Consider the following 21409-nt stretch of genomic DNA (forward strand, 5'->3'; position numbering starts at 1 on the left):
GAAGAACAGAACACAGAGCAAATATATAAAATATTAGAAATAATAAAAGAGGACATTACACTGATATGGAGATAAAACATGAGATGACATGATATTACTACATACAATTGCATGGCAAAATACATACAATTGCATGGAAAAACTTGGAAGAAAAAAATATTATTGAGCACAGTATGAACTACCAAAATCTTTATAATAAAAAAGAGAAAATATAACTAAAAGTTATAAACTAAGTTCATCTCTACTGTTGAATAGGACCAGGAGTGGGTGTATGCTGTTGTAACCAGCTTCTAGATTACCTTTAAAAACAGAACATTTCATAGCAGATACAAACTGTTATATACAGAATGGCTAAGCAACAAGGTCCTACTGTATAGCACAGGGAACTATATTCAGTATCCTATGATCAACTATAATGGAAATGAATATGAAAAAGAATGTATATATATATATATATGTGTATAACTGAATCACTTTGCTGCACACATGCCACGGAGCCTGTGTGCCACAACTCTACAGAGTCTGTACTCTAGGGCCCAGGAGCTGCAACTACTGAATCTCACATGCTTAGAGCCCCTGCTCTGCAACAAGAAAAGCCACCACAATGAAAAGCCCGCACACTGCAACTAGAGAGTAGCCCCTGCTTGCTGCAACTGGGGAAAAGCCAGGGCAACAACAAAGACCCAGCACAGCCAAAAATAAATAAATAAAATTAAAAAAAAAAAAAGAAATGGTAGGAGAAAATGAGCAATGCATTCAAAATTCCAATGGGCAATAATTCTGAACCTAGCATTCTAGATACTGTTAGTGACTTGTGAAGAAAGGACATCTTTCTTCTTTTCACAAAACAATTAGGATCTCCACCAAAAATGGGAAACAGACTGTGTGACAAAATCATGGTTCAAATATGAAGAAAACCAAGAAATACCATTGAGTGTCTTTCAGCAGTTGATGATGTTATGAAACAGAAACCATTTAACGTAGAAGTGGTTCATGAAACATCATGAGGATTGTGAATTTGGACATAGGGAGAATGAAATGTAGTTTTATCACATTACTTATTTCTGCAGTGAGAATTATCACATTAGTCATATAATATACGTTCTGTTTATTGATTTTACTTATGTGCGTCCTCAGTTCTCTTTGACTCCTTGTGACCCCATGGACTGTAGCCTGTCAGGTTCCTCTGTCCTTGGGATTTCCCAGGCCAGAATACTGGAGTAGGTTGCCATTTCCTCCTCCAGGGGGTCTTCCCGACCCAGGGATCGAACCCACTTCTCTTGTACCTCCTGCTTTGGCAGGTGGATTCTTTAGCACTGTGCCATTGTGCTTTTAGAAAGAGACTTAAGTGTGGTCATAGAATATAAGATAAATATCATCAACCCTAACAATACAAAATTAAAGATATTGCTCAACAAGTAGAAGGTGGAAGGTGGTGAGAAGGAGGAAACAAAGGACAGAATTGGTAATAGTCACATAATATAGTGGGTAGTCAAGAGACATTGCCTACATTTATTTATACAAAACATCAAAAAATTAAAATTATAGCTATCAAAAATGAGTGCAATCTTTCTCATATTGATAAAGAAGATCTGTGGAAAAGCTACAGCTAACAGAAACCATGATTCATTGCTAGTGGGAGTGCAGAATGCACTTTGAAAGCCTGTTTGGCAGTTTCTTACAAAGTTATGCATACTCGTAACATATGATCCAATAATCACATTCCTTGGTATTTACCCCAAGGAATTTAAAACTTACGTCTACACAAAACCCTTCATGTGAATGTTTATAGCAGCTTTGTTTATAATTGTCAAAACTTGGAAGCATCTAAGATGTCCTTCTACAGGTAAATGGATAAAAAGACTGGTTCAGCCAGACAATCAAATTTTTGTTGTTGTTCTGTCACTAAGTCATGTCTGATTCTTTGTGACCCCATAGACTGCAGCACGCCAGGCTTCCCTGTCCTTCACCATCTCCTGGAGTTTGCTCAAACTCATGTCTTTTGAGCCAGTGACACTATCCAACCATCTCATCATCTGTTGCCCCTTTCTCCTCCTGCCTTCTATCTTACCAAGCATCAGGGTCTTTTCCAGTGACTTGACTTTTCGCATCAGGTGGCCAAAGTATTGAAGCTTCAGCTTCAGCATCAGTCCTTCCAATGAATATTCAGGGTTGATTTCTTTTAGGATTGACTGGTTTGATTTCCTTGTAGTCCAAGCAAGTCTCAAGAGTCTTCTCCAGCACCACAGTTCAAAAGCATAAATTCTTTGGTGCTCAGTCTTCTTTATGGTCCAACTCTCACATCCATACATAACTACTGAAAAAAAAAGAAATTTTATTCAGTGACAAAAAGAAATGAGCTGTTAAGCCATGGAAAAGACATGGAAGAGCCTTAAATACATATTCTAAGTGAAAGAAGCCAATCTGAAAAGTTATGATTTCAACTATATGACACTCTGTAAAAGGTAAATTTATAGAGACAGGTACAATATCAGTGATCGCCAGTGTCTTTTGGGGAGGAAGGGAAAGGGATGAAAAGGGGCTTTTTAGGGCAGTGAAACTCTTCTGTAAGATGCAGTAATGGTGGATGCAGCGTCATGTGCTTAGTTACTCAGTCACGTCAGACTCTTTGCAACCCCATGGACTGTAATCCACCAGGCTCCTCAGTCCATAGGTCTTCTCCAGGCAAGAATACCAGAGTGGGTTGCCATGCCCTCCTCCAGGGCATTTTCCTGAACCAGGATCTCCTGCATTGCGGACTCTTTACCATCTGAGCCACCATGTAATGCCATATATTTGTTGAAAATTAAAGAATGTGCAGCCCTAGGAATGGACCATAAAGTAAACCATGAACTTTAATTAAGAATAAAATATACATATTGGCTGATTAGTTGTAACAAAAGTATCACACTAGTGCGAAATATTAACAAAAGGAGAAACTGGCTGGGGGTGGTGGGGGAAGGGTAGAATGTAGGATTCATGGCAACTCTATATTCGGCTCAATTTTCCTATAAACTTAAAACTGCCTAAAATACTAAAACCCAATAACTTAAAAAATAGAAATGCAAAATATTTCACAATGTTCTATTTTATGTTTATGTGAGTTCAGAAGTACTTCTGCAAAAATGAAAATTCTTCTGCACCACCAAGCCTACTACATTATAGATCCCTTTCCATCAACTGGCTTTTTTGCTGTGGTACTTGTGATTTCTTTCTTGTATATTTTATCACATACTACTTTCACTGCTTTTTGCGATTGGTTTGGGAATAGTATTAGATGGATTTGATTATGTGATGGGGACATTTCAGGTGAGGTAAAGAAATAAGGGTAACATTAATTTTTTATTGCCATGGTAAAAAATTACCATAAACCTAGTGGCTTAAAATGACAAAAAATGATTATCTGATAGCTCTGTGGGTTATGTGAGCAACATGCATCATATAGAGTTTAAATCAAGGTCCCAACAGGGCTGTGTTCCTTGTGCGTGCTCCAGGGGAGATTCAGTCTCTCTGCCTTTTTCAGCTTCCAGCAACTGGCCAGGTTCCTTGGCTTGTGGGCCCCTTTCTCCATCTGCTAAAATCAGTGGTGCTGCAGCTTTCCAGCATTTCTTAATCACATCTCCCTCTGTGATCAACCTTGGAAAGTTTCTCTGCTTTTAAGAATCCAAGTGATTACATTGCAGTGGCCTGGATAATCCAGGACAGTCTCTCCATCACAAGGTCCTTAATCATATCTGTGTGTGATTACCTTCAACTACGGAAAGGAGCAATTCATAATTCTCCGGATTAGAACCTGAGTATTTGCGGGGGCTGGGCACTAGTCTGCTTGCACTCAGCAATAAGCAGAACTCTTTAGAAATTTTTATAGGGAAGAAGAAAGTGGGGTATAGCTTGAGGTATGTGAAATTGGGAGGACTTTTTTTAAAGATTTTTAAAAAATATTTATTTTACTTTGCAACATTGTATTGGTTTTGTCATACACTGACTTGAATCCGCCATGAGTGTACATGTGTTCCCCATCTTGAACCCCCCTCCCACCTCTCTCCCCATCCCAGCCCTCTGAGTCATCCCAGTGCACCAGCCTGTATCATGCACCCTGTATCATGCATCAAACCTGGACTGGTGATTCGTTTCACATATGACATTTTACATGTTTCAATGCCATTCTCTCACATCATCCCACCCTTGCCCTCTCCCACAGAGTCCAAAAGACTGTTCAATACATCTGTCTCTCTTTTCCTGTCCCGCAAACAGGGTTATCGTTACCGTCTTTCTAAATTCCTTATGTATGCGTTAGTATACTGTATTGGTGTTTTTCTTTCTGACTTACTTCACTCCGTATAATAGGCTCCAGTTTCATCCACCTCATTAGAATTGATTCAAATGCATTCTTTTTAATGGCTGAGTAATACTCCATTGTGTATATGTACCACAGCTTTCTTATCCATTCATCTGCTGATGGACATCTAGGTTGTTTCCATGTCCTAGCTATTATAAACAGTGCTGCGATGAACACTGGGGTACCCGTGTCTCTTTTGATTCTGGTTTCCTCAGTGTGTATGCCCAGCAGTGGGATTGCTGGGTCATATGGCAGTTCTATTTCCAGTTTTTTAAGGAATCTCCACACTGTTCTCCATAGTGGCTGTACTAGTTTGCATTCCCACCAACAATGTAAGAGGGTTCCCTTTTCTCTACACCCTCTCCAGCATTTATTGCTTGTAGTCTTTTGGATAGCAGCCATTCTGACTGGCATGAAATGGTACCTCACTGTGGTTTTGATTTGCATTTCTCTGATAATGAGTGACGTTGAGCATCTTTTCATGTGTTTGTTAGCCATCTGTATGTCTTCTTTGGAGAAATGTCTGTTTAGTTCTTTGGCCCACTTTTTGATTGGGTCTTTTATTTTTCTGGAAATGAGCTGCAGGAGTTGCTTGTATATTTTTTAGATTAATTCTTTGTCCGTTGCTTCATTTGCTATTATTTTCTCCCATTCTGAAGGCTGTCTTTCACTTTGCTTATAGTTTCCTTTGTTGTGCAGAAGCTTTTAATTTTAATTAGGTCCCATTTGATTATTTTTGCTTTTATTTCCACAGCCATCAAGACAGTATAGTACTGGCACAAAGACAGAAATATAGATAAATGGAACAAAAGAGAAAGCCCAGAGATAAATCCATGCACCTATGGACACCTTATCTTTGACAAAGGAGGCAAGAATACACAATGGAAAAAAGACAATCTCTTTAACAAGTGGTGCTGAGAAAACTGGTCAACCACTTATAAAAGAATGAAACTAGAACACTTTCTCACACCATACACAAAAATAAACTCAAAATGGATTAAAGACCTAAATGTAAGACCAGAAACTATTAAACTCCTAGAGGAAAACATAGGCAAAACACTCTGACATAAACCACAGCAGGATCCTCTATGACCCACCTCCCAGAATATTGGAAATAAGATTTTTTTTAATGTGGATCACTTTTAAAGTCTTTATTGAATTTTTTATAACACAGCTTCTGTTTTCTGTTTTGGTTTTGTGGCCACAAGGCATATAGGATCTTAGTACCCTGACCAGGGAAGGAACCCACACCTTCCACACTGGAAGGCGAAGTCTTAACTATTGGACTCTCAGGGGAGTCTATGGGGAGGATTTTTTAAAGGAAGTCATAGGATAGCAGGCAGATAGTACACTCTAACAATGATCTCATTTGGAGGCCAATCATAGAAACTAGTTGCTCATTTTCTAGATTCAGTTCAGTTCAGTCTCTGAGTCGAGTCTGATTCTGTGACCTCATGATCCACAGCACGCCAGGCCTCCCTGTCCATAACCAACTCCCAGAGTTCACCCAAACCCATGTCCATTGAGTCAGTGATGCCATCCAACCATCTCATCCTCTGTCATCCTCTTCTCCTCCTGCCTTCAATCTTTCCAAGCATCAGGGTCTTTTCAAATGAGTCAGCTCTCCACATCAGGTGGCCAAAGTATTGGAGTTTCAGATTCAGCATCAGTCCTACTGATGAACATCCAGGACTGATCTCCTTTAGGATGGACTGGTTGGACCTAACTGCAGTCCAAGGTACTCTTAAGAGTCTTCTCCAACACCACAGTTCGAAAGCATCAATTCTTTGGCGCTCAGCTTTCTTCATAGTCCAACTATCACAACCATACATGACCACTGGAAAAACCATAGCCTTGACTAGACGGACCTTTGTTGACAAAGCAATGTCTCTGCTTTTGAATATGCTATCTAGGTTGGTCATAACTTTCCTTCCAAGGCGTAAGCGTCTTTTAAATTCATGGCTACAATCAGCCTCTGCAGTGATTCTGGAGCCCCCTAAAATAAAGTCAGCCACTGTTTCCCCTGTTTCCCCATCTATTTGCCATGAAGTGATGGGACCGGATGCCATGAACTTATTTTTTCTAAATGCTGAGCTTTAAGCCAACATTTTCACTCTCCTCTTTCACTTTCATCAAGAGGCTATTTAGTTCTTTTTCACTTTCTGCCATAAGGGTGATGTCATCTGCATACCTGAGGTTATTGATATTTCTCCCGGCAATCTTGATTCCAGCTTGTGCTTCCTCCAGCCCAGAGTTTCTCATGATGTACTCTGCATAGTCAAGGCTATGGTTTTTCCAGTGATCATGTATAGATGTGAGAGTTGGACTGTGAAGAAAGCTGAGTGCCGAAGAATTGATGCTTTTGAACTGTGTGGTTGGAGAAGACTCTTGATAGTCCCTTGGACTGCAAAGAGATCCAACCAGTCCATTCTAAAGGAGATCAGTCCTGGGTGTTCATTGGAAGGAATGATGCTGAAGCTGAAACTGCAGTACTTTGGCCACCTCATGCGAAAAGTTGACTCATTGGAAAAGACCCTGATGCTGGGAGGGATTGGGGGCAGGAGGAGAAGGGTACGACAGAGGATGAGATGGCTAGATGGCATCACTGACTCGATGGACATGAGTTTGAGTGAACTCCGGGAGTTGGTGATGGACAGGGAGGCCTGGCGTGCTGTGATTCATGGGTTCGCAAAGAGTCAGACACAACTGAGTGACTGAACGGAACTCGGCATATAAGTTAAATAAGCAGGGTGACAATATATAGCCTTGGTGTACTCCTTTTCCTATTTGGAACCAGTCTATTTTTCCATTAAAGTTCCATAATTAGAAAGTGATTTTATATTACATGTTATTGATAGATTATGGCTACAAGGAAAATTGGGGTAAATCAAGCTAGTAGAAGGTGAGATGGGGGAGAGAAATGAACACAACACTGTAAAGCAATTTTCCTCCAGTTAAAAAATAAATTAAAGAAGGAACTTTAGAATCTTGTTAAAGTAACCCTATTCAAGCATTCGTTTAGTTTGCTTTGCCGTAATCATTGTTTCTAAATAAAATATGGCTTATGGAAACTGTATTTTGTCCTTTTAGGCAATACATTTGCCTAAAATATTTGTATCAGTGACAGAATTAACTACATGCTCCAGTATACCCTATGTTTATGATGACTAAATCGCCACCGGCATTAAGTGGAAATAACTGAGGGATTAAGCATGAAGTATAAACTAAATTAATATTTTTAGAATTACCTCTTGTTCAAGAGTCTTCAATTGTACATTACTATAGCTCCAATGTGCCTATGAACTTTTTTATAGTTGCACAATGCATAGTCTATTAGAAACCAGAGTAGTAAAGGAAATGCCAGAATCAATTTTGCCTGCTAAGTCGCTGCAGTCATGCCTGACTCTTGTGACCCTATGGACTGTGCCTGCCAGGCTCCTCTGTCCATGGGATTCTCCTGGAAAGAATACTGGAGTGGGTTGTCATTTCCTTCTCCAGGGGATCTTCCCAACCCAAGGATTGAGCCAGCATCTCTTATGTCTCTTGCATTGGCAGGCAGTTTCTTTACTACTAGCCCAACCTGGGACTTGTAAATAAAAAAATAGTCTGATGCTAAGAAGTTTCAAAGAAAGGCAATGCCAAAGAATGCTCAAACTGCTACACAGTTGCACTCATCTCACAGGCTAGTAAAGTAATGCTCAAAATTCTCCAAGCCAGGCTTCAGCAATACGTGAACTGTGAACTTCCAGATATTCAAGCTGGTTTTGGAAAAGGCAGAGGAACCAGAGATCAAATTGCCAACATCTGCTGGATCACTGAAAAAGCAAGAGAGTTCCAGAAAAACATCTATTTCTGCTTTATTGACTATACCAAAGCCTTTGACTGTGTGGATCACAATAAACTGTGGAAAATTCTGGAAGAGACGGGAATACCAGACCACCTGACCTGCCTCTTGAGAAACTTGCATGCAGGTCAGGAAGCAACAGTTAGAATTGGACATGAAACAACAGACTGGTTCCAAATCGGGAAAGGAGTATGTCAAGGCTGTATATTGTCACCCTGCTCATTTAACTTACATGCAGAGTACATGAGAAATGCTGGGCTGGAAGAAGCACAAGCTGGAATCAAGATTGCTGGGAGAAAATCTCAATGACCTCAGATATGCAGATGACACCACCTTTATGGCAGAAAGTGAAGAGGAACTAAAAAGCCTCTTGATGAATGTGAAAGAGGGGAGTAAAAAAGTTGGCTTAAAGCTCAACATTCAGAAAACAAAGATCATGGCATCTGGTCCCATCACTTCATGGCAAATAGGTGGGGAAACAGTGTCAGACTTTATTTTTGTGGGCTCCAAAATCACTGCAGATGGTGATTGCAGCCATGAAATTAAAAGACGCTGACTCCTTGGAAGGAAATTTATGACCAACCTAGATAGCATATTCAAAAGCAGAGACATTACTTTGCCAACAAAGGTCCGTCTAGTCAAGGCTATGGTTTTTCCAGTAGTCATGTATGGATGTGAGAGTTGGACTGTGAAGAAAGCTGAGCGCCGAAGAATAGATGCTTTTGAACTGTGGTGTTAGAGAAGACTCTTGAGAGTCCCTTGTACTGCAAGGATATGCAACCAGTCCATCCTAAAGGAGATCAGTCCTGGGTGTTCATCAGTAGGACTGATGCTGAATCTGAAACTCCATTACTTTGGCCACCTGTTGTGAAGAGTTGACTCATTGGAAAAGACCCTGATGCTGGGAGGGATTGAGGGCAGGAGGAGAACAGTACGACAGAGGATGAGATGGTTGAATGGCATCACCAACTTGATGGACATGAGTTTGAGTAAACTCCGGGAGTTGGTGATGGACAGGGAGGCCTGGCATGCTGCAATTCATGGGGTGGCAAAGAGTTGGACATGACTGAGTGACTGAATTGAACTGAAGAAGTTTCAATTTAACATGATTGCCAGGCAATCAAGCAATTTTTCCTTTTTTTTTTTCCAGTGCTGTTATCTTTTACTGAACTGCAGCATCAATCTGATTTATTACTTTACCTGTGCCAACACCAGTATTGAAAGGGCAAAGAAGCTAAAATAATCTCTGCCTGAAATATGACCAACGAAATGCTCTTCTTGCAAAGAGACGGCCTTGGATTTTCTTTCAGTCCAGGAGTTGTCCTGCTCTGGGCCTGACCAAAAGAAGCCAGGCTTTGACTCTTTGAACCACACCAATTCATGCATAGGAAATAAATGTCATGGCTGAGCTAGTTTATACTCAGTCTCTTTTCTCAATCTTATTTTCTACCATCTCCTTTTTATGGGATGCTTCAACCTCATTAGTATTTCAGGGAAAAGCTGGATCCTGTCCATCATCTTGGTTGTTGATCTTCTTTTCCTGGCAAACAGTGCCCAGAGTTTCAATAGAGGAAGCAGGGAAGGATACAACATATTCAGAGTTTGTGAAAGACCTTATTTACCATCAAAGTGAAGGTTTCCAGATACTCCAACTCTGTTTTCTTATGTTTTTAGTCTTTGATGAGGAATTAAGAACTCCAGCCAGGGCTACAGAAGACGGAAGTGCCCGGCAGAAGGCACTATGTGGTGTCCTGAAGCTGTTCATTAATTATAAATGATGTTGCGGAGTGAGCAGAAACTATTAGTATCTTAATTTCTACATGAGCACTTCTGAGAGAAATCCGAATCTGCACATTTAAACGACTGTTTTCTTGCTAGATTCCATTGCCTTTTTTGCAACACATTCTTTTATGGGGTTTGTACAGACCTTTTCTGATGGAAGAAAATTGCATACCCAGTTCTTCAATTGGGGACAGTTGGTAAGAAAGAAATATTATTTTATCTAGAAGAACACCTGATGGAAAGCATGATTTATTTACTTACTTTTTACGTTAGAGAAGGCTCCTGACTGGGGAGGAGGAAATGCATTCATTCCTTGCTGCTTGGAGTACATTGTGAAAAGGTTCAATCCTGTTTGATTTTCCCATTCATTATGGGGTGTGTGTTTCCTAAGTCTTCCGCTCTGTTTCTTTTGTTTATTGTTTACCAGGCACTGTGGGGTCTGCTCTTTAATGTGCCTGGTCCTTTGTTCTTCTGCCATAGGGTGTGAAGATATTTACTTACTTGTCCTCTGCTCTAAACAGCCGTGTGCAAAAGAAAGAGGAAAATTGCATCTTGTCCATCAGCTCCTCATACATCATTCAAAAACTGTGCCTTTAGTATAAGAAAAGTACAATCCCTCTAGATTTCATTACAGAGTGGTATAGTGATTCATCACAAACCATGCATTGAAAAGACATCATCTGGAAACGTGATGATTATTTTAACGTATATAATTGGAAAGTCATCTTAATTTTTTGTTTTGATAATGCTTTCAACTGTTGGAACAAATGAACATGCCACTTTCTTGCATCAAAACCATTCGCTCTGCGGTTTCTTTAAATATCACTAGGGTGAACTGTTTAAAGTTGTTCAAAGTGGGAAAAAATGACTCTGAAAGAGATACATGGATAGTATCAAGACCAAAAATACATATGGATTGTTTGGTTGTTTGTTAAATTAATTGCTCATTAGGACCTGGCTCTGGCTCTAAATGAGAAAAGGCAATAAACAGAAACATTAAAATCAGGACAGGCTCTGTGGTTCTGTCCATTTTCAAATCTTAAAAACCTATGTCTACATCTGTACCTAAATTTATGGATCTGTAACTATGTCTGTATATCTTTTGATGAGCAGTCAGTAACAGCTTTGTCTTTCCAATTAGTGACACTGTCATAAATCATAGCAACTCAGAAACAAAACTGACACAAATATTCTTGCCTCTAGTTGAATTTACATTCTCTCCTCATGCTGAAAAAAGAGTTATAGACATGCAAAAGCTCTCCCTCCAAAACAGTACCGTGCAAGGATGATACTTATTTTATCTGGAGTTTATTGTAAGGGCCAGGCTGTCACTTTCCCAAAGCGTCTTCATTTATTATGCTAATTAACTTCCCCAGGGCAGGCAAGAGGGTATCCGCCTGGTGAAATAGTCTCGGTTGGGGGGGCGGGTGGGGGCGGGGCGTTGGAAAGCAAACCTGTTTTGTGCCCGAATAAAATCCCCATCAATGTGTTTCTTTTCAAAGACGGGAGGGTCAATACCATGGTTGTTTTTGTTCCCATCCAGTTATGTAACCGTGGGGACTTGTTTCTTTGCTTTCAGCATTTGTACAAAACACATTAACGCTAAACAATAGGCGCGAGTCAGGGGAGCAAACCCTCGAGCTGTGTCTTGGAGTCCGTCCTCCTGGGTTTGGGAATCTCCAATGAGTTCCATCTCCAGTGCTGACTGTGCGTGTGCGTGTGTGTGAGAGCGCGTGTGTGTGTTTAGTTAGCTGGCACGCAACACACTTCCCCAGGGTTGTGCTTCCTTTTTCCTGAGATTTGGCGAAGGGTGAAGGGTCGGAGTCACATGGATACAAAGCATTTGATTAATGTCCAAGTCACCGCCAGGGCTGCCGGAGCCGCCTCCCCTCCAGCCCGGGCCGTGTGAGGCCAGAGCCGCGCGGGCGCGGCGCGCAGGTCCCCGGGTCCCCCGGCAGCGGCCTCTGTCTAGCTCCCCCGGCCTCCCGCGCCCGGCGCCCCCTCCTTCTCCCCGCGCCCCCCGCCTCTCCGCGGCACGTAAAGTCGCCAGTCCCACAGCGGACCCGGCGGAGGCGGCCACTTTCTCCGGCGGGCGCACGGGATCCGGGGCAGCGGCGGGCGCGCGGCCGGGCGCCCACCATGAGCGACGAGGGTCGCGGGGACGGGCGCGCCGAGAGCGCCCGGGACCTGGAGAAGCAGCTCCGGCTGCGCGTGTGCGTGCTCAGCGAGCTGCAGAAGACAGAGCGCGACTACGTGGGCACGCTGGAGTTCCTGGTGTCGGTGAGCGGCGCGCGCGCGGGCAGCATTGTCTGTGGGCACCTGGGTACCCGTCCGGGCGTCGCGGGCGTCCCAGTGTGCGCGCCCACGCTGGGGCCCCCGGCGGGGCATGCTGCATGCCTCCAGACGCGCCAGGGCCAAAAGTTAGCTCGCGTGGGAGAAGGTTCTTGTTCGGGGAATCTCTGCTGCTCCATCTCTCCTCTCTCACCTCTACCCGCTCCCTGGACTGCTCGAGGGCGTCGTGATTTTTTTTTTTTCCCCTTTCTCTTCCTCTCTGGGGGGATTTTGGATTTTGTTTGAAGACTCTTGGCTAGGTGTTTTAAGTCTAGCTGCTACGTTCATGTACATTTAGTTTTTGCTTGTTTTTAATCCTTGATTCTTACGGAACTTGAGTTCATTATTCAGGTTACACGGCAGTGAAGTCTCTTTAGTTATCTTTGGTGGTGGGGAGGGGGGGGGCGGAGCGGGAGGGCCCCCAGAGAGCAGCGGGGTTATGATCTCCAGCAGCTGTGGGATAGTAAAGCCAGAGGAACTGCTCACCGCCATCCTAGTCCTCCTATCTCCTCCCTCCACCCCCCAGCCCGGGGTTTAAATCCCCACCCCCGTGGGTTCAGCTCTTGGGTCCTCTGTTCTCACTGAGCCCAGAGATGTAATAAATCTCCCATCCAGCAACTTCAGGATTTCTTGAAACTGGCAGGAACTTTGTGTCGGAGTTTCAGCTTGACTCATTGGAAGTGTGCTCTAAAAATGTTTCATTCATTTTAGAACCAGGAGGGGCAAAGCTCAGTGAAAGAAACTTTTTAGACATCACTCAGAAGCTGAATATTTTTCTGTTCACTGCTGCAGAGACACAATTTGAGGGTTGGCTCCTCTCCACCGAGACGCGCCAGGAGAGCATCATTCAGACACAGAGGACCTTTAGCCTTTGCGAAAATCTCCCTCAAATCTTCTAACCTTCTCTTTCCACCACCCTATTCCATTCCCCCTTGGTCTGCAAAGGCCGAACTTCCTGCGCAGTGTTCTGAGAAAGGTACACTATCTGCTGATAATCGTTGATAGTGCAAATTCAGTTCTTGGGGTGAGACGTACTGACTGGCTTCTGGTTCACTTCTCAAATTAAAATCGATATACTTTAGCCCCCAGGGGCCACATTCTTTGGAAAAGTGTGGGTATTTGCAAATATACTGGTAATTGGTGATAAGTAGGATTGTTGTACACTTCCATGTGTCAATGTCAAAAAAGAATGTTTTTAAAGCAAATTTGATTTTTCATAGCTTCAGATTTGACTTTCATGAAACTTTGTTGGCGAACAAGTTCTTTGGCTTTCGAAGAATCTGAGTAACTTTTCAAGTTGCATTAGGAACTTCTTTCTGGAGGTATAGGGGAATAGTATTGAGCAAAACACTCCTAGTTTGCAAAAATAGCTAACCTAACCTACCTTGAAAACCAATGTGTTGATTTTTATTTAAAATATCAGTTTTTCCTCTAATCTTAACATCTGATTACTTAAAATGATAATATACTTCTATGTGGAGTTAGGTAAGAAATTATGGGAGGTATAAAATAGATTGCATTTTACTGTTAGTAGATCATTTTATGATTCATTCTTATCTCATTTATAAATTATGAACTCTTCCACTTTTCCTTTTCTTTATTTGCTATTTTCATGTACATGTTCACACACACACCAACACTAATTGGCCCAAAAGTCTGCCTAAACAAAAGTTTACTCTGACTTCCTTTTGGTTTTATAAACATTGGAAGTTTAAAATCTACCTATAATAGATCATTAGATTTTCTTTGGGGGGCATTATTTGTAGCAGCATTTACTTGACATCTGTTTTATGTGGTTACTTTCAGTTGATTAGCCAATCTAGTTTTAATTTTATCCTGATACACACCAAGAGCTTTAAAAATATTCAAACCCTTTGGCCTGGTAATTCCTGTTCTAGGAATCCATCCTTAGGGAATGGTCAGAAATACAGACAAACAACAGAAGTTTTTTTTTCTTCTTCTTTAAATAGATGTAGTATTAAATAAGTGCAGTGGTAAATTTGTTGCAAAAATTTGATAATGAATTTCCAATTCAAGTTTAAATCTTTGTTAGGTTAGTCATTGTTTTGATTTCTATCAATACTTCAGCCCATTAGCCTGGGTGAGGGTAATTCTTAATTCTGATCTTTGTTACAGAGATGAAAAACGTATTTTTAGTTTTCCTAAGAACATATTTTTACTTCAGTTCAGTTCAGTTCAGTTCAGTTGCTCAGTCGTGTCCGACTCTTTGCGACTCCATGAATTGCAGCACGCCAGGCCTCCCTGTCCATCACCGACTCCCAGAGTTCACTCAGACTCACGTCCATCGAGTCAGTGATGCCATCCAGCCATCTCATCGTCTGTTGTCTCCTTCTCCTCCTGCCCCCAATCCCTCCCAGCAACAAAGTCTTTTCCATTGAGTCAACTCTTTGTATGAGGTGGCCAAAGTACTGGAGTTTCAGCTTTAGCATCATTCCTTCCAAAGAAATCCCAGGGCTGATCTCCTTCAGAATGGACTGGTTGGAGGAGCAAACAAATTGTGTTATTTCTCTGGATTAAGTGATCATATGGCCTGAGGGGAAACTTTTTTTTTAATAAGATGGTTTCTTATTTCCCACCTTTGGCCTTTTAAGGAGAGAGCACCTCCCCCCACCCCCATTACTTCTTCCCACCCCCAGATAGTCCATGAACATCGCCTTTTTCATCCTCCGGTTTTATCAGTCTGTATGATCTATATGCACCTTCTCTCCAGTAGCCACCTAGGCACACACTTCTTGACTGAACACAGCTCTGACCTTGAAGCTTGCTGCTGTCATTTGAGTGGCGCCCTCTTCCCATGGGTTGCTTCAGTCCTCTTCTTCTGCTCCTCCCTAACCCTTAGCAACCTGCTGGCTTCCTACTAGGCTTTCAAGACTCTTCATCCCCTTCAGTAAAACTTTCATGACTCCATCCCTCCATATCTTTCCCAGGCTAGAGTGCTCACTGTTCAGTACCCACTCTTCTCTGTAGTTACTTCTTCCTTGGAGCCAGAGCAAGCTTGGGCAGGTATCTGACTAGCTTTGTCTCATTCTTCTAGAATGCAAGCTTCTTGGGGACAGGGCCACATTTTACTCACTTCTGTTTCCCTAGACTTTCGTGCAGTACTTGTGACATCCTAAGTACTCAATAAATGCTTACTGCACAAATGAACGGATGAATTCGCGAATTTATCTTCTAAACCTCCTGCCCCATTTTTAAGGACAGTTCCTCAATCATCCTTAAATTCCTGATTTTTTCTTCCATTTGGTCTGTATAGATAGTGGAAGTTAAGTTTCACTCAGACACATATGTATTATGTAACAAGAAGCTTTAAGTTAAAAATGTAGTGTCTGCATTTAAAAGTGAAACTATTTAAATCAGGTGTCAAGGTATTAAGGACATTGTAGCACTATTATTTAAATCCATTGTAGTCTAAATTTTCATTTGGGTCCTTGGATAGATTATATTATTGGAATTGATTATTCTTAGGTCTTAGGTAAAATGGTAGAGAGTGACAATTTGTTTGAACTTCTGTTCTTGTTTTTCTTGGGAAGTGAAATTCTAGGCTTCATTAGGAATACTCTAAAACATTTCTTTTCTAAAAGAAAATGCTTTTATAGACCTTATATCCAGTGTTTGATGTCCAGAGTCTGGACAATAGTAGGTTGTAACTAGTTTCCTGGAGAAAGGACAGACCAGGGTCAATTTCAAGGGTGTGTCTTATACGGTCGCACAGGGCTACCAAGTCTGAAGGACCTTAAGCTTAGTTTGATTCTATGCCATCAATGATTGAAATTCTTACTAATTTTGTCTTGAAAGTTGTGCTTTGCTTGTGAAGTCCAGTGGGATGATGGGATGTGAGCAGAACAGATACACGAAAGAAAAAATACAGCTTCAGACTTCAATAAGACTTTTAAAAAAAGTTTTCTTTATTTATTTATGGGTGTTCCTTGCTGCTTGGGCTTTTCTCTAGTTTCAGAGAGTGGAGGCTACTTTCTAGTTGTGGTGTGAGGGCTTGTCCCTGCAGTGGCTTCTCTTGTTGCAGAGCACGCGTTCTAGGGCACGGAGCCTTCAGTAGTTGCAACTTCTGGGCTGTTGAGCACAGGCTCCGTAGTTGTGGCCCAGGGGCTTAGTTGCTCCATGGCACGTGGGATCTTCCGGGGCCAGGCATGAACCCCAGTCTCCTTCATTAGCAGGTGGATTCTTTACCACTGAGCCACCGGGGAAGCCCTTCAGTATCCTTAATAGCACTTTTTTTTTCTTTCCTTTTGAATAAAAGGCCTCACATTTGCACTGCGCCTGGAAAATTGTGTTGACACATTTCACTGTGGCAGGTGGCGTTGAGGCAGGGTGATCATATAATTTTCGTTTAAACTGGGACACTTCCGAGGATACAGGGGCCTGCTATTAAATAATTACACAGGGAAGCAGATGTACACTGGGGTTGTACCTGGCTAATCAGAAAGCACAGTTATTCCCCATTGTTGGAACATTAAGACACAGACTTTGAGTTCAGCTGTATATCTTTTCATAAACAAAAGATTCTGAAATTTGTTACCTGTCCAGGCTTTGCCCTCAGATACCCCAGAATCTGAGTCCTGTGTCTCATTGCTATACAGAGGCACAGATTTTGGTCAAGGTGAGTGTCTGATTTGTGTGTCTATTATATTCTCCTCTGCCCTTTTTCTGTGTCTCTGAGTCTCTGCTTCCTCTTTCTCTGTGTTTCCCTTTGGTCAGTTTGGTCCTTCCCATGGTAATCTTGACGTTAAGACAGTGACATATTGCAGTCTATGTAACAACAGTCAGAGTTAGTATGGCGCTTTATAGTTTATACTGAGCAACTGTGTATTCTTATCTGATTTGGCTTATTATATGTGAATCTCTTGTGCTCAGTTGTGTCCTACTCTTTGCAACCCCGTAGACTGTAGCCTGTCTGGCTCCTCTGTCCATGGAATTTTCCAGGCAAGAATACAGGAGTGGGTTGCCATTTCCTACTCCAGGGAATCTTTCCAAACCAGGATCAAGCCTGCATCTCTTGCATTGGTAGGCAGATTCATCACCACTGCACCACCTGGAAAGCCCTTAGCTCTTTTACATGGTGCTCCTGAGAGCTCCAGGCTTCTGGGGTTTTGCTTCAGGAGCCCTTGAAGAGGATCCAGGGAGTTGAATTATGTGCAGCCCCACTGTCCTCTGATTTGTGTTTTTGCTAAAGCAGTTAGAAAAACACCTCATCTGGGTGGTAAACTCTGAGACAGTAGAGATGACACCTTTACTTCCTCTGTGTGCTTTACTTGAGCTCATCATGGTGCTTTGTAAACAGCAGGTACTCAGGAAAACAAATAGACAGATGAAGCAAAAGCAAACAAAATGGTTTGAATGGGTTTCAGTCATGATGCAGCATTTTGAAGTAAAGATAAATTGATTCAACACATAATAATGCATAGGCTTATGTTTTGCATGGACTTGTGTGCCCCTCAGCATTATACATTGCTGGCTGAACCCTCAGTATTCAAATAATCACAGTGCCATCTGGGAGCTGAAGTGATAGAGTAATAAGCTGAGTGGCAGGTAGGCACAAGGGACTCCCTCAGCCTGGGGCCAGGAGAAGGGTGGGTAAGAGGTGATAATAGAGCTGGCTCCTGAAGGATGAGGAGGAACGTGCCAGACTTGGAAGAAATTTGTCCATCCTAAAATAGTAAAACACATTGAGGGTGACCGTGGTATGGCAGGCGGCGGGTGGTGCTGGCATGGCTTGGCATGCTCCAGTGCTGAAAGATTCTTAATTACTGTGGATAAATAGTCCTGTATGCTTTTTGAGTATTGGGAAGAGATGAGATACATTCAGACCAGTTTGAGAAGGATTCCATTCTTAAGAATTATGACTTCAGTTAAAGACAGTGAGAAGTCAGTTGTGTGGGGCTTGCCCGCTTATTAAGAATAAGTCCAGGGCCTCCAAGGTTGGCACTGGGAAGGGGTCGCTTGTGGGAAGAAGTTGCCAGGCCAAGATTCCCTGAATCTGTCTTTGAATTTGGCCTTGGGACTCTTTCCTCTTGTTCTTTATTTCTGCCACCTCCCTGGCCTTCTGGCTCCCCTGGTGGCTGGGATGGTAAAGAATCTGCCTGCAATCCGGTCTAGCCTGGGTAGGGAGGATCTCCCAGAGAAGGAAATGGCACCCCACTCCAGTATTTTTGCCTGGAGAATCCCATGGACAGAGGAGCCTGGCAGGCTATCGTCCATGGGGTCGTAGAGTCAGACGTGACTGAGCGACTAACACACTGGCCTTCAGCCTACACTGCTTCTTCGTCCATTCACACAAGAATGCAGAGAAGGTGTTTTCTTGCTCCTCTTAATCTGGGACAGTTTATAAACTTCCAAAAGTTGTTACTGTTTATTGAGGGAGTGCACAGACCAGTAATCCCGGAAACGACACAAAACATAAATATAGTCTAGCTTGTGTAACACAGATTTCTGCTCCTACCAAAGTGATCTTGCTCTCCAGGTCTGCAGACCCTGCCCTATTTTCGTCCTAAACCTTAAGACAGTTCCTGTTGATCATCCTGATTGGACCCTACTCCCGAGCTGGCTTGACTGAGTTCTTTTTTTCGAGTCGTTAGCCTGAAGGTGTATTCTCGAGGATGACATCAGGAAGTAGCTCTTAAGCTCTCCTATTTACGGTAATTACAGTAAGAAACATACCATGAATTAAATGGGGCTCTTGCATAGTTCTGATATTTGGAGTGTTAATCATGTGACCAGAACTGACTTGCTGTTAGGGGGATGTGGAGAGGGATGTGTCTTTGGTCTTAAGGCTTCATCTGCATGATTATGCTGTATTATAATTTGATAACATTGATATGAGTAGGCTTTATTGAGATTAGTTTTGTTTCTTAGCAAGAGAATTCTATCAACAGAGTTGAGAAATGAAGATTGAAATCTGGTTACCTGTTAGGAGTTTCAAACATTTCACTGGTCTAGGTAAGAACTGTGGAATGTCTGATCTAAGGTAGAAACAATGATGAAGATAAAAAAAAAAAACTAAACCCAAACAAAACTCTAAAAAAAAAATAAATAAAACTACAAAACATCAAAACACCCAACAACCATGAGACATTTCTTGGGTAGAACCATTAGCATTTATGTTCACTCAGAAGTGGAAGCTTAAGTAGAATGGAGAATATTAGAATGGTTTCTACTTTGAAGATAGGATGGAGAGGGTCATTAACTCGAAGTGCAAGGAGGCAGAACAGCGTGGGGAGGAGAAAAATGAATTTGGTTTTCAACTTGCTGAATTCAAAGTCTGCTATGATTTTTGAAGATTAGAATGTGGAAGAGATGGAGAAAGTAACTAATCATGTATGTTGAAGCCATCAGGTAGATGAGATGACAAAGGGAAAGCAATTCAAGGAAGAAAACATCCTAACCAAGAATAGGATGTACGATGTACAGTGCGCTGGTGACTTGGACTGAGTTGTCAAGGGTTGAAACAAAGAACTGGGGTCAAGTGATCTCTTGAAAGCCAAGGAAAGATCTCGCTCCCAGAAGAAAGGTTCCTTTCAACTCTCAGAGCTTTACAGAAGTAGGTCGTGTGAAGACTGAAGAGGCAACTGGATTTGGCAATTAGAACGTCACTGAAGTTTTGGCTTCAGGAACATGCATGAGCCTAAGAAGGAGCTGCAAGACATGATCTGAGTGGAAGCCGAGGAGATGAAGATGGATGGAGAAGCTATTCAAGGAGGCTGGTAGTAAATGCAAGGAGAGAAACAAGTTATAAACATTAAGGGATGTCTAGGGATGTTTGCTGCGAGAAATATCAATAACTTCAGATATGCAGATGATACCACCCTTATGGCAGAAAGTGAAGATGAAGTAAAAAGCCTCTTGATTAAAGTCAAAGAGGAGAGTGAAAAAGTTGGCTTAAAGCTCAACATTCAGAAAACGAAGATCATGGCATCTGGTCCTATCATTTCATGGGAAATAGATGGGGAAGCAGTGGAAACAGTGTCAGACTTTATTTTGGGGGGCTCGAAGATCACTGCAGATAGTGATTGCAGCCATGAAATTAAAAGACGCTTGCTCCTTAGCAGGAAAGTTATGACCAACCTAGATAGCATATTCAAAAGCAGAGACATTTCTCTGCCAACAAAGGTCCATCTAGTCAAGGCTATGGTTTTTCCGGTTGTCATGTATGGATGTGAGAGTTGGACTGTGAAGAAAGCTGAGCGCCAAAGAATTGGTCCTTTTGAACTGTGATGTTGAAGAAGACTCTTGAGAGTCCCTTGGACTGCAAGGAGATCCAACCAGTCCATTCTGAAGGAGATCAGTCCTGGGTGTTCTTTGGAAGGAATGATGCTAAAGCTGAAACTCCAGTACTTTGGCCACCTCATGTGAAGAGTTGACTCATTGGAAAAGACCCTGATGCTGGGAGGGATTGGGGGCAGGAGGAGAAGGGGACGACCGAGGATGAGATGGCTGGATGGAATCACTGACTCGATGGACGTGAGTCTGAGTGAACTCCAGGAGCTGGTGATGGACAGGGAGGCGTGGCGTGCTGCAATTCATGGGGTTGCAAAGAGTCGGACACGACTGAGCGACTGAACTGAACTGAACTGAGGGATGTTTGAGGGAGATGCATATAGCTGAGGAGATGGAGATGATAGATAAAAAAGGGAACTAAAGCAGCTTCAGCAGAGTATCATGGAAGTCAAATGCATCGCTTGGTAAATCAAGAGCCACCGTGGAGCTGGAGGCAAGGAAGGCACTTGACAAAATTTTCCGAGCCCTCCTGCCATGGAATAGACCCACAGCAAAACGTCATGATAGAGTCTAAACTTTTTAAAAACTCCTGCATGTTTTAAAATTCCAGAGCTGCTGGGACACACCCTTTGAATCTCTCTGTGACCACTTGCCAGCAGCTCTGCCTCCCGCATGGGGTCAGTGGGGTGAAGTGCATGGTACAGACCATGGGTTTAGAGGCCCAATAACCTTGGTTTAAGTCTCGGTACTGAAATGTACAAATAGTGTAATGTTGGCAACTTACATAGCCTCTTTATGCCTCCTTGCATATCTGGAAAACATAGTCGATACTGTCTCACAGGGCTGGCCTAAAATTTAAATCA

General features: G+C 42.3%; 1 protein-coding gene across 1 annotated transcript in view; it reads left to right on the forward strand.

Annotated features, from left to right (window-relative positions):
- The first annotated feature begins 11858 nt into the window (after nt 1–11858).
- PREX2 (phosphatidylinositol-3,4,5-trisphosphate dependent Rac exchange factor 2) overlaps nt 11859–21409 on the forward strand; it is a 305433-nt gene continuing 295882 nt past the window's right edge. Inside the window, exon 1 of the mRNA XM_040261348.1 lies at nt 11859–12245. Coding sequence (XP_040117282.1) covers nt 12105–12245 — 141 coding nt within the window. The 5' untranslated portion in view covers nt 11859–12104. The remainder of the gene's footprint in view (nt 12246–21409) is intronic.

The sequence above is a fragment of the Oryx dammah genome, unplaced genomic scaffold (genome assembly GCF_014754425.2).
Source record: "Oryx dammah isolate SB20612 unplaced genomic scaffold, SCBI_Odam_1.1 HiC_scaffold_19, whole genome shotgun sequence".
Taxonomy (NCBI): domain Eukaryota; kingdom Metazoa; phylum Chordata; class Mammalia; order Artiodactyla; family Bovidae; genus Oryx; species Oryx dammah.